Source organism: Pseudophryne corroboree, chromosome 6 (assembly GCF_028390025.1).
Source record: "Pseudophryne corroboree isolate aPseCor3 chromosome 6, aPseCor3.hap2, whole genome shotgun sequence".
NCBI classification, from domain to species: Eukaryota; Metazoa; Chordata; class Amphibia; order Anura; family Myobatrachidae; genus Pseudophryne; species Pseudophryne corroboree.
In genome coordinates, this window is record NC_086449.1 from 484,098,220 (window position 1) to 484,112,296 (window position 14,077).

At 43.1% G+C, this 14,077-nt stretch overlaps 1 protein-coding gene across 3 annotated transcripts in view; it reads left to right on the forward strand.

The window, feature by feature from the left end:
• DOCK4 (dedicator of cytokinesis 4) overlaps positions 1-14,077 on the forward strand; it is an 803,151-nt gene that overhangs the window by 784,241 nt on the left and 4,833 nt on the right. For all 3 annotated transcript variants that reach the window (XM_063927278.1, XM_063927279.1, XM_063927280.1), the window contains 2 exons: positions 544-657; positions 4,729-4,790. In XM_063927278.1, the coding sequence (XP_063783348.1) occupies positions 544-657; positions 4,729-4,790 (176 nt within the window). The remainder of the gene's footprint in view (positions 1-543; positions 658-4,728; positions 4,791-14,077) is intronic.

The window sequence follows — 14,077 nt, forward strand, 5'->3', positions numbered from 1 at the left end:
ATAGACATAAGGATATCCTTACAAAGAAATAAGGATCAAATAAGGTTAGAGATAAAAAATAATATTAAAAAAAAAAAAGGGGCAGACTAGATGGGCCAAGTGGTTCTTATCTGCCGACAAATTCTATGTTTCTATGTTTCTATGTAACCAGTGGGGCCCATACATGTCACTGAACCTTTATGCCAATATCATTTAAATATAAATCTCCAGCTTTAAGACTTTGTTTTAATTTTTAAGATCACATGAATTTTTTCCACTGCAATCTCAAATCAATATGTATTATTCCATAATTTATTACATTTTACATTGTAGTGCATAGTGATCTACATCTGAGGTGTTACTTTCAACCATTCAGCATCTCTTGTCTTTCATAGTCATTACATCTTTAGCCTCTCTGCCATCTAGTTTTTGAACTTTTCTTCTCCATGAAATGTGAAAGCGTGCTGTCATCTGCTCTGTACAAAATAACACATTCAGGTCTAACTTTAAAAATCAACACTGAAAGTCAAGGTTGTCTGTGTCAGTTCTGCTTCTATTTTCCAGCAGTGAACACAACCCCGAGCAGTTGGAGCTTGGACAGTGGAAAAGAAGCCAAAAATATGTCAGAAGGTGGAAGGCTCATAACTCCCCCTGTTCCACCCAGGCACGCTCAGGCTGGTAGGTCAGAATAAATGTACAGTAAGCTAACTACATGCATTGTAGTTTTATTGACTTATGTAGAGAAGAAAGTACTGTACTATGGGGGTCATTCCGAGTTGATCGCTTGCTGCCGTTGTTCGCAGCACAGCGATCAGGCAAAAAATCGGCATTTCTGCGCATGCGTACGCGCCGCAGTGCGCACACGTGACGTACTTTCACAAAAAACTATGCAGTTTCACACAAGGTCGAGCGACACTTTTCCATCGCTCTGTTGATCGGTAAGTGATTGACAGAAAGTGGGTGTTTCTGGGTGGTAACTGACCGTTTTGCAGAAGTGTGCTAAAAAACGCAGGCGTGTCAGGTAAAAACGCAGGCGTGGCTGGGGAAACGGGGGAGTGGCTGGCCGGACGCAGGGCGTGTTTGTGACGCCAAAGCAGGAACTAAACAGACTGAAGTCATTGCAAGGAAGGAGTAGGTCTGCAGCTACTCTGAAACTGCTTGAAAAAATTTCAGCACTGTTCTGCGATCCTTTCGTTCGCACTTCTGCTAAGCTAAGATAAACTCCCAGAGGGCGGCGGCTTAGCGTTTGCACTGCTGCTAAAAGCAGCTAGCGAGCGATCAACTCGGAATGAGGGCCCATGCTTTAAAATTGGAAACAAACACAGTAATAAAACAAATCTGGATATTAACAAACCGAGAGGTAAGAGGGTCATACTTACAGTCGAAAATATAATAGGAGTTTATGTACATGAGGTTTCATGCCACAGTGCATACTATAGTGGTCTAGCCAGGTTGCAATGGGAAAAGTGGGTCTCTGTGACCTAGTCACACAGCAATGTTGGCTTAGGTATATGGAAGGCGGATGATTGTAAGTTTTTTGCACTGTGGTCCTGAGAGGAATAGCATAGTGAGAATGTGGTTGTCAATGGATAAACTCACCTATAGTGGTTTCTATAGTAATTAAGAGTGCCAAAGAATTTAAAATAACAAGATGTGTGGGCACAGACTCCTGTAATGTTTTACTGTTTTTGGGACCTAGGATAATATGCGTACAGTATGGGTAGGTTTTTATGGCCTGAGCAGACATCAGGTCATAGGGTATTCTGTTTTTCTTTTCAAACTTACACGATTCTGCACTTGGAGGTTTGCCAGAGAGTGCACTGATGTGTTCCATTGTTATGGATGAAGGTGCCACAGCAGTTCTTCCCTTATTAGCCACTAAACTGACAATTCCTCCTCCCCCGTCCCCCACAAAACCGCTAAGAAATTAGAAAAATAATAATAGTAATAATTATATATATGTGTGTGGGGGGGGGATGTTTTGCACCCCCCCCCCCCTCAATCTACCCCGTGTTCATGGGCCCCCATTATAAAATACCTTCCCACCTCCCACTCCCTTTGGCAATGGAACCCCCAGTGGCCTTAGATTCTTTTAATAGTAACCTCCACACCTCCTTAGTAGTAAAGAAAAATAAAATCATGTTTTATAGAGCCCCCTCTTAAAAAAAAAAAAAAAAAAACTTTTTGGGAGCCCCACCATGTGGCAAGTGTATTATGTTTTTTTTTTTTTTTAATTTATTAACCCTTCAGTGTAAATTAACTTTCTCCCCCACTAGTGATTGATTCGCCCTGGGAGTCCCACCCACCCCCATAGGCACACATGCAGAGCGCAGTGGAGTGTTTGCATGGGGGATTGATGATCATTCCCCCCTGCTGCAGCTGATCTCGGTACATGCAGAGATCAGCCACAATGTGCTGGGAGAGAAAGTAGGGTCTCCTCCCCGCACTATATTTCCTGGAGCATACGCTCTAGAATGCCAGCCACACATCTTTCTGGGGCGCGATTCCGGAAGTGATGGCAGCAGTCAGAGACCGCATCATCACTGCAGAACGGATCTCCTCATCTACATGCGGGAGCACACAGCAGGGCAGCGTGTGGCATGTGATGCAACCTGGCCAGGTAATGTACACCTGGATCTGGTCACATCACATGCGACAATACCAGGCAAGTGGTTAAAGAATAATTTATTTGACATGTTTGTTAGTGCTATATAACTAAATATTTATTACAGGCATTTTTCCTGTAATAAACATTTACCTGAGATGGTAAAGAGAATGCCACTAATTTAGAAAAACATTATTTGCATGTGATCTTATTGGCAGGGTATATTATTTGAATGCAATGGCTGAGCAGCACAGTAGGTGTAATGGTAAATAAATGTGTATTTTCTCTGTGTTCATGTATCATTGTTTCGTGGTTCAAAATGACTAATCTGCTTAAAATAACCAAAGATCTGACTTCTGGTTTATGTACAGTCTGAAAAAGTTCTTAATATATTTTTTGAGATTATACTCTTTAAGTGATATAATTAAAATGGTCATAAGGCCTAGTGTAATGTCCATTTTGTGCATCCCTTTTGTTTACAAACCCCATTGTATACAGAGAGGCTTCTGGCATTTTATTTCTAAAGAGGACCGCTTTTGTTCTGGTGCTTATTAAAATATATGGTCACTTTGAAATGTTCGAAATTGAAACATTTCACCTTACTGGTTTATTTACATCATGGCAAAGAAAAGCTAACTCTGGGAAACTAATGCACTGTGTTTGTTGTAATACAGTATACTGACAGGCTGACAATATACGTACCAAGAATATTCTGTAATACAGTATACTGACAGGCTGACAATAATACTTACCAAAAATATTCTGTAATACAGTATACTGACAGGCTGACAATAATACTTACCAAAAATATTCTGTAATACTGACAGGCTGACAATAATACTTACCAAAAATATTCTGTAATACAGTATACTGACAGGCTGACAATATACGTACCAAGAATATTCTGTAATACAGTATACTGACAGGCTGACAATAATACTTACCAAAAATATTCTGTAATACAGTATACTGACAGTCTGCCAGGGTGTAGTATGGTATGCCGGCGGTCGGGCTCCTGCCAACCAGCATACCGGTGCCGGGAGCCCGACCGCCGGCATACCGACAGCGTGGCGAGTGCAAATAAGCCCCTTGTGGGCTCGCTGCGGGCACGGTGTTTTCCCTCCAGGCGGGTAGTGGACCCCCACGAGGGACAAAATCTGTCGGTATGCCGACTGTCGGGATTCCAGCGCCGGTTTACTGTGCGCCGGGATCCCGACAGTCGGCAACCTGAAGACTACCCAACAAATATACTTACCAAGAATATTCTGTAATACAGTATACTGACAGGCTGACAGATATACGTACCAAGAATATTCTGTAATACAGTATACTGACAGGCTGACAATATACATACCAAGAATATTCTGTAATACAGTATACTGACAGGTTGACAGATATACGTACCAAGAATATTCTGTAATACAGTATACTGACAGGCTGACAGATATACGTACCAAGAATATTCTGTAATACAGTATACTGACAGGCTGACAGATATACGTACCAAGAATATTCTGTAATACAGTATACTGACAGGCTGACAGATATACGTACCAAGAATATTCTGTAATACAGTATACTGACAGGCTGACAGATATATGTACCAAGAATATTCTATAATACAGTATACTGACAGGCTGACAGATATACGTACCAAGAATATTCTGTAATACAGTATACTGACAGGCTGACAATATACATACCAAGAATATTCTGTAATACAGTATACTGACAGGCTGACAATATACATACCAAGAATATTCTGCAATACAGTATACTGACAGGCTGACAATATACGTACCAAGAATATTCTGTAATACAGTATACTGACAGGCTGACAATATACGTACCAAGAATATTCTGTAATACAGTATACTGATAGGCCGACAAATATACGTACAAAGAATATTCTGTAATACAGTATACTGACAGGCTGACAATATACGTACAAAGAATATTCTGTAATACAGTATACTGACAGGCTGACAATATACGAACCGAGTATAAAAATATCATTTTAGTTTGTGAAAATAATTACTGGCCAAATGACCCTATGTAGAAATCTTAAATTGAACTTTAAGTAATACCTCTGGTATATGTAAATTAAACCTCTCACTATCTCACCTTGTTTATTCTGATTTCAGCATCTCCAGCTAGACATGTGGCTGCAGTGTCTCCTTCCCTTATGGGACGATCTCCAATGAAGGTAAATGAGTTTCCCATGTTTTGTATGTCATTCTACGTATTACTGCGAAGGTTATGGCAGGATGAAGTAACTGCAGGTGCTACTACACAGGAACCAGGGGCGTACATTCATGCCAGCCGTCCGGAGGCAGTATAGATGGTGGTGCCCCCCTCCCCAGCATTAGTCAGCGCATGCGCAGTGGAACTGTTTATGCACGCCCGATCTCCAGTCTAAAGTGCTATTCATTTTTTAACGTGCTGATCGTGCCCACATAAAATGGCTAAACCCGACTAAAGTGCTGCCACTACAGAAGACTTCCATCACATGTTCACTGAAGAAGCTAAGAGGAGCTCCAAGTGGCTGCTGCATCAGAGCAGACTCACTCCACTCCAGAACTCTGAGCGATCAGGATGGCAGCGTGACATTTGATGTCATGCTGCCGCATTTCACAGCCCGGGCTGCACCTGAGAATGGAGACATTAGAATGGTAGAGCGTCCTGGCAGTCACTGCACTGTCCCTCCAGCCAGCCTTGCCCCTCAGTGCCCCCTTGTCAGATGGTGCCTGGAGGCAAATCCTTCCATTGCCTCTGGGAGTTACACCATTTAAAGGACATGGACTCACATACACCCTTTAGGTGCCTATGGTCTGGTGCTGTGTGTGGAGTTCACCGCTAAATAGTGATTGCAGCTTAAGTTAATGAAATCATGTGGATTGTTAATGTTTTTGGCACATGTATTTTCCCTGACGAACATGTTAGTATTACATATATATATACTATAGTATAGCATTGATCTGCTCTGTTTTCAATTTGTAAACCTTTTTCTGTACATATCTATGTATATATCTATCAGGGCCGGCTCTAGCCCTTTTGGCGGCCCGGGCGGAACATAGGGGCGTGGCTTCATACAGGGGGCATGGTCAGTTACGCCCCCTGTACAGTAGAGTAGCGCCGCTGAAAGAGGAAAAAAAATTAATACTTACTATCCCCGCTCCTGATTCCGGAACGTTGCAGACCTCCGCCAGCGCCGCTCCTCTCCTCGGATCTGGCATAGACAGACACTAGAGGTCAATTATGACCCCTAGCATCTGTGTCATTCCCACAATGCTGTGCGGTGCGCGATGACGTCATCGCGCACAGCAAAGGTCCTCTCCACGAAGGGAAACTAGTAGTGTCTAGTTCCCTTCACAGCGGGGGACCAACGGGGGACACAGCGGGCAGCGGGGGGCACAGTAGTAGCGGGTCTTGCCATGGTGCGGCGCCCTCTGGACGGCGCCGCCCTGGGCAAAAGTCCTGCTTGCCCGTGGCAAGATCCGCTACTGATATCTATCTATCTATCTATCTATCTATCTATCTATCTATCTATCTATCTATCTATCTATCTATCTATCGAGGGCTGGTGCAAGGCTTCTAGGAGCCCTAGACAAAGCTACATAAAGCTGCCCTTGCTCCCCCCAATACCTTCCACCCAACCCCTCACATACACACTTTTTAAATATTATGTGATTAAAGTACAAAATAACATTAAAACTTTTGTGACAGTCATAAAAAATACCAGGACCATTTTTTTGTGACCGCCATTAAATACTCAGACCATTATTGTAACTGCCATACAATAAATATTAATAAATATTTTTGTGCTCTCCATACAAAACAGAGAGCTTTTTTGTGACCACCTTGCAGTACATACTGAGAGCATTAACGCATTCAGCATCATTGTAGCAACCCCCATTGAACATAATTAGCCCCTTTATTATCATTAACTTCCTCTTATCTACTAATAATTAACCCCACATCATCAATTAATTACATTTGTATTGATTAAGCCGCTAAATCTAATCAAAAGCACTCTCTATATTACATTAACCCCTACGCTCTCAAAATAAATCCCACATACAGTAGCTTATTCATTATACTTGTTAATGTTCCTAAACCATAATACAGCATCCTCCCCACCCCCAGCTCCACATACCTTTTCTGATCTTCTCACCACTGTCACCCTGCATGGTGTTGCCACATGCAGACTCAGGAAGCAGGTCCCTCGCTGCTGGTGAAGAGATGAAATCAGTGGGAGAGAAGGTTGGGTACCTCTGCACAGCAGACTTCCCCTTTTTGACTGATGGGTGGTGCATGTCTCCCCTCAACATCATCATCATCATGATTGACAGTGTCTTAATGGAAGTAGGGTGCCATGCATTTTAGTGAGTTTCGGGCATCTGTGCAGCACTGGCCTCATTACAGCACATGACATGTCAGACATGTTACTGTCAGTGCTGTGGCCAGCCTGCCCTAGACAACAAAGTGGGGGCAAGGTGAGGGGTAGTGGTAGCTGGCAATATCATCCAGCAGTGCCCCCACAGCAGCCAACACTCCAGACAGCTGCCTAATAGTAGCATTTCTAGTGTATACTTAATGCACAATGGTGCAGTGATTAGCTTGCTGCCTCACTGAGTACCGAGGTCTTGGGTTTAATTTCCACCAAGGGTCTAGCTGTGTGGATTGGTATGTTCTCCCCAAGTCTTAATGGGTTTGGTCTGGGTACTCCAGTTACTCCTACAATCTCAGAGCATACTTGTAGGATAATTGGGTTTAATAAAAAATAACCTTGTTATATCATTTATATACTGTATGTGTTTGTGTGTACTTGTGGCAGGGAATATGGACTGTAAGCTCCACTGGGGCAGGGACTGATGTGTATGACTAAACATTCTCTGTATGAGTGCTGCATAATATATTTTCCAATGCAACATCATACAGTATGTAGTGGAGAATAAATAGCCAGCAGAGGGCACACTTACACTGCAGATAACCTCTTTTATTTTTGTACTGAAATCTGGCAGTTTTTTAGTGTAAAATAATAATAATAATGTGACTGAACAAACCTTTATGTGTTGATATATGAATAAGACTGATCACCAATTTTTGTCTGAAAGTAAGGTTTGTATGGGCTGGTATTATGTAAACAGGCATAAAGCCAATTACTTTATTTGCTGCTAGAGATGGGAATACCTAGTCACAACAGGAGAAATAAAAAGAGCCTGAAATAAGTGTTGATGTTCTCTCAGTGGCATATCTATAATGGGTGCACATGGTCCCTGGGTCCAGGGGGGGCCACACCTTTGCACACTCTATACTCCATTTTTCAAAATGTACCTCTCCGGAGTCCCACGTAGGCGGCAGCAGCGCTCCATGGTAGTCTTTTTCCCAGCATTTTGCGCATGAGTAGTAGGAAGATTACTGGGAAAAATGCCCCCACGCCATTTTCTTGGAGACCTGCGGATATGCACTATACTCGGGCACAGCGCTAGGGTTAACTAGTGACCCTATTGCTGCCTGCTGGAGAGCCCAGACAAAGGCTGCACACGGTCGTCCTCCTCTCTCAAACTGCCCCTGTGTGCTCTGGAAGTGATTAATATTAGTATGGGCTTTGCTGAGAGTATAGATTTACATTCCACAGCAATATTTTTTTTACTCAAAAGCTTTTAAATGTAGATATTTCTCCTTTACATTAATTTGGACAAAAATGGACTTCTGTTCCAGAAATTACCTGCGATGACCATGTTATCTAGGCAGATGGGCCACTGATTGTAATGATAAAAACTATGATTACTACTATGTAGTTTTTATATAATTAAAATACTCTGACATGTGTGTAATTGCATTAATGTACACCAGTCAATTTAATATATGTGAATGTGTGTACAGTTTTGTCACAGTATGTTATAGTTTACAAAGTTGGTGCAAGGTGAGTTAACTGCTAGTGTGCAATAATGTATGTGGCAACTTTTAGTAAGAAGCCTGTGCTTCTATATGGCCATGCACCTGACTGAGGAGGGGGCAGCAGTGCTGAGGGGAAGGATGGTTAGAAGGTTGGAGGAGATTTTAAACTAGGAGCTTGGGGGGAGGGTTTAGCTAGAAACTACGGGTCATGCAGTGAGAATAGTGGGGATGGCGGTAGTAAACAAAATGGGGGAGAAGTTGGGGGGAGGGTAAGAGCAGGCGGTAAGGTTACTAACATGGGTACTAAAAGAGATTTTACCAAAGCACTAACCAATGACGATTACAGGTCATCATTGCTACATAAGGTGAAAGATGTCCCTAACGCAAGGGAAAATACTTATCTTAGTTGTATGTATGTAAACGCTAGAAGCATTACTGGTAAAAAGGGCGAACTAGAAATACTTGCAGCAAGCAAACAGTATGATATTATAGGCATTACTGAAACTTGGTGGGACGAATCTCATGATTGGACAGTCAATCTAGAGCAGGCCTGGCCAACCTGTGGCTCTCCAGATGTTGTGAAACTACACATCCCAGCATGCCCTGCCACAGTTTTAGCATTCCTTAATAGCAAAACTGTGGCAAAGCATGATGGGACTTGTAGTTTTACAACAGCTGGAGAGCCACTGGTTGGCCAGGCCTGATCTAGAGGGCTATACACTGTTTAGGAGAGACAGACTAAATAAAAAGGGTGGAGGGGTGTGTCTTTACGTAAAGCCGTTTTTAAAACCTGATATACGGGAAGATATTCAGGAGGGGACTGTAGACACTGTCGAGACATTATGGGTAGAAATTGCATCCGGGGAAAAAGGAATAAAAAAGTTAGTATTGGGTGTATGCTATAGGCTGCCTGGTATCAACGTATCTGATGAGGAATTTTTACTAAATCAGATTGAAAGGGCAGCAGGAGTAGGAGCCATAGTAGTGATGGGAGATTTTAACTATCCAGAGATAAACTGGAAAAACGATTCATGTGATACTGCTAGGGGCAATATGTTTTTAAACACACTTAATGATAACTACTTAGTTCAACTAATTGAGGAACCAACTAGGTACAATGCAATCTTAGACCTGGTATTAACAAACAAGGGGGATTTGGTATCAGGTATTATAGTAGGGGAACCCATAGGAAACAGCGACCACAATATGGTCACATTCAATATCAGTTTTCATAAACAGCCCTATACTGGCTCAAGTAGGACTCTAAACTTTAGCAAAGCGAATTTTGAAAAGATGAGGGTATTTTTCAGGGATATTGAATAGGAAGGTTTGTTTTTAGGAAAAAATACTACGGAGAAATGGGAGGTACTAAAATTCCTGCTAGCTAAAAAATACACTCAAATTTATTCCTACGAGCAGCAAAAAAAGGAATAAAAATCATAAACTGATGTGGCTTAACAAAAAGATAAAGGAACTTATGGGCAAGAAAAGGAGAGCATTTAAAAATATAAATCTGATGGGGAAGCAGAGTAATTTCAGCACTACAAGGAATGTAACAAAATACGCAAAAAGGAAATAAGAGCGGCTAAAGTAGAAACTGAAAAACTAGTAGCAAAGGAAAGCAAAGCGAATCCCAAAAAAATCTTTAAATACATTAATAGCAAGAAATTAAAGAAGGAGAGTATAGGCCCTTTAAAAGACAAGTTGGGAGTCTTTATCAAAAATGATAATGACATAGCGGACACACTAAATGAGTTTTTTGCAACAGTATTTACTAGAGAAGACCCAATTCAGGGACTAACACATAATCTCAATAATGAGAATATCCCACTGATAGGTACTTATTTATGCGAGGAAGTAGTCTGTGACCGATTAAAACATTTAAAGATTAATAAGTCACCAGGTCCCGATGGTATTCACCCAAGGGTTCTAATGGAGCTTCACTCTGAACTTGCAAAACCGCTATTTTTGATCTTTAAGGATTCAGTAATTTCAGGTATGGTTCCCAAAGACTGGCATATAGCGGAAGTAGTGCCTATATTCAAAAAGGGAAGTAAAGCTGAACCTGGTAATTATAGACCAGTTAGTCTTACATCTATAGTGGGGAAAGTATTGGAAGGTATTCTAAGAGATAGTATTCAGAAGTTCCTTGACGTCAATAAGCTCATTAAAAGGAATCAACATGGGTTTATGAAGGACAGATCCTGTCAAACCAACTTACTTGGCTTTTATGAAACAGTAAGCGCAAACCTAGATCAGGGTAAAGAGGTGGATGTAATCTTTTTAGATTTTGCCAAAGCATTTGACACTGTACCACACATGAGACTTATCTACAAGCTACAAGAATCAGGGCTAGGAAGCACAATATGCACTTGGGTCCAAAACTGGTTAGATAATAGGGAGCAGCGCGTTGTGGTTAATGGATCTTTTTCAACTTGGAAGTGCTAAGTGGTGTGCCGCAAGGCTCAGTATTAGGACCGCTATTGTTCAATATTTTCATTAACGACCTAACAGAAGGTCTAGAGAGCATGGTGTCAATTTTTGCAGATGATACCAAATTGTGTAAAGTTATAAATGCGGAGGGGGATGCTGAGTCGCTTCAGAACGACTTCGTTAAATTAGAAGCTTGGGCAGCAAAATGAAGAATGCACTTCAATACAGACAAGTGTAAGGTAATGCACTGTGGTAACAAGAACAAAAATAACACCTACCTACTAAATGGGGTAAAATTAGGGGATTCTGTACTGGAAAAGGACTTAGGTGTCCTCATAGATAGCAAACTAAGCAGTAGTACCCAAAGTAGGACTGCAGCAAAGGAGCTAATAAGATATTAGCATGCATAAAACGGGGAATTGATGCTAGGGACGAGCGTATTATACTCCCGTTATATAAATCACTTGTGATGCCACACCTTGAATACTGTGTACAATTCTGGGCAACTTACTACAAAAAGGATATCCTGGAGCTAGAAAAGGTTCAAAGGCGGGCGACCAAACTAATTAAGGGTATGGAGACGCTGGAATACGAGGAAAGGCTTGCAAGACTAGGCATGTTTACACTGGAAAAGAGGAGATTAAGAGGGGACATGATCAACATTTACAAATATATAAGGGGACATTATACAGATCTTGCGCAGGACCTGTTTTTGGTTAGATCAACACAGAGAACTCGTGGACACTCGCTCAGGTTAGAGGAGAGGAGATTCCGCACAATACGGAGTAAAGGCTTTTTTACGGTAAGGACGATACGTGTTTGGAATTCCCTGCCTGAGGAAGTTGTAATGGCAGACTCAGTCAACACCTTTAAGAATGGGTTAGATAAATTCCTAATGGATAAGGATATCCAGGGTTACGGGGCATAGTCACGCACTATGGTTATTATAAAAAAGAGGGGTAAAACGTAAAGGCAGTCATCAACTTCAGTCAAAATTTTCTACAAAATAATCGTGCATAGGAGACCACAAATAGGTTGAACTCGATGGACAATTGTCTTTTTTCAACCTTAGATACTATGTTACTATGCAACTTATCAGTGGCTTCTTACACCATTATATTTTGCTCTAGCCTGAGCATTAACACTTGCATAATTAGTACATTAGTACATTTCCTCTTGATAACGATGCTGTTCTGGGTAAATGGTCACATAATCACTTGCGTATTTAGATACACTCACATATAATAAGATAGATATGCGAGAAACTACAGATACTGTATACCAGGGACGTGCAGGCAGTGGAGGCAGCGCCTCCCCTGTCTTCAATGATTAAAATAATATAAAGAAAATACTTATGACACATATTCTGTGTCATAAGTAATTTCTTTATATTATGCTATACATTTCAGTGCTTAAAAGTACTTTGGGAGGCACCGTTTACAATAGGAACAGGCTAAAGCTGGGGGCGGGGCAAAGCACTGGGCTGTAAAAGCCCATTAAAAACAGAGGGGAAAGCAGCACTTATACAAGTGCCTCGTTGACAGGGGAAACCCGCCCCTGTCAGCGAGGCAGATGTGATTGGACAGCGGATCCAGTGCTGGATCTGCTGGTTCAATCACCCATATGCGGCGGGGAGCTGCTGTGTCTGTCAGAAAAAAAGAGACATTCTTCTACTATATGATACAGAAGGCGCCCGCACCCGCTGGTGTTATCAGTCACTGTCGCCCCTTCCTGCACTGCACATACCGTGGTGTCTATCGCAACAACAGCTGTGCTGGCCACCCACTTGTAATGATTACGGAAGTTCCCCCACACTGAAGCAGCACAGGAGGAGCTTTGGCGTCCACAGCACCAAACTACAAGCCAGCTAGAAGCTTCGGGAGTTATTGCAGCACTAATGAGTGTCAATAGGTCACTCTCCTCTGTTTTCCCTACCCTACAGTATCAGATAGCATCCCAGCACACAGCACCACAGTGTGAGTACTAATGCTGACAGCCAGCAGACGAGTGTGGTATGGTTTTCCGGCGGTCGGGGTCCCGGCGACCAGCATACCGGCACCGGAATCCTGACCGCGCCATGCTATCTATTCTCCCTCCAGGGGGGTCATGGACCCCCAAGAGGGAGAAAAGATGTCGGTATGCTGCCGGCGGTCGGGAGGCCGGACGCCAGCAACCAGAAGACCACCCCCAGCAGACACTTGTTAACTATTTCCTGCCTTGCTCAATCCACATACAGTACTGCTGCAGTTCCCTGCAGTCTGTAGCAATACTGCATAACAGTCTGTTTATATTCAGTGGGAGCTTGATCTGAATTGCTCTGGTGATCATCTTATGGGAGACCTTGGGGTAGATGTATTATACCCGAATACTGTGTGGGGTATAGCAATTCCTGCTTTGCCTCTTTACTGAGGCGAAGCAGAAAGAGGTAGCGACAACATGTATGAACATCTCGGCTGCTGCAGACCCCAGACCCCCCAGCACTAGGCTGATGCGCTGTCTCTCTCACCCCAGCCAGCTCACTGGACATGCACGAGATCTCGCTATTATCACGAGATCTCACATGCAGCCCAGAGCCGGCAACCACCACAGCCAGGGACAGAGCTGTCCCTGCTGTGGTGATGGGGCAACGACGCCTGCAGCTGTCAAAATCGATTGCTGCAGGTATCGGAACGGTCAGTGCCACTGACCACTTATACGTTGCCCTATCCTTTACCACACTTTCTCACAGTCCAGTTTGATCTCAGGGGGCATTGTTTGTACTGGTCACACACTAGGCACACTATAACAGCTACTTCTGTATGGTGTAACGATAAGGGGTACTTATGTGTGGTGTAACGCGAACTGGGGGGGGGGGGGGGGGCGCCAAATTACAGCCTTGCCCAGGGTGATGGAAATACTAGTTTCGGCCCTGCTGTGGAGCTGTCACTACAGCAGTGGCAGCCCCGGAGCCAGCGGGAACCCCAGAGATGGAAAGCGTGCGGCGGCCAGCGCTCTTACCTCTCCCTCCTCCTCATCTGCCCTTTTATGCAGCAGCAGCATCACCGCCGGTGATTCACCGGCACCTACACTCTCCCGGACCTGGGGCCCATAACAACCCAGGGCAGAAAGAGTGGGGGGGGGGTGCGTTGGACTGGGTGGGAAGTGACTGGTCAGCTC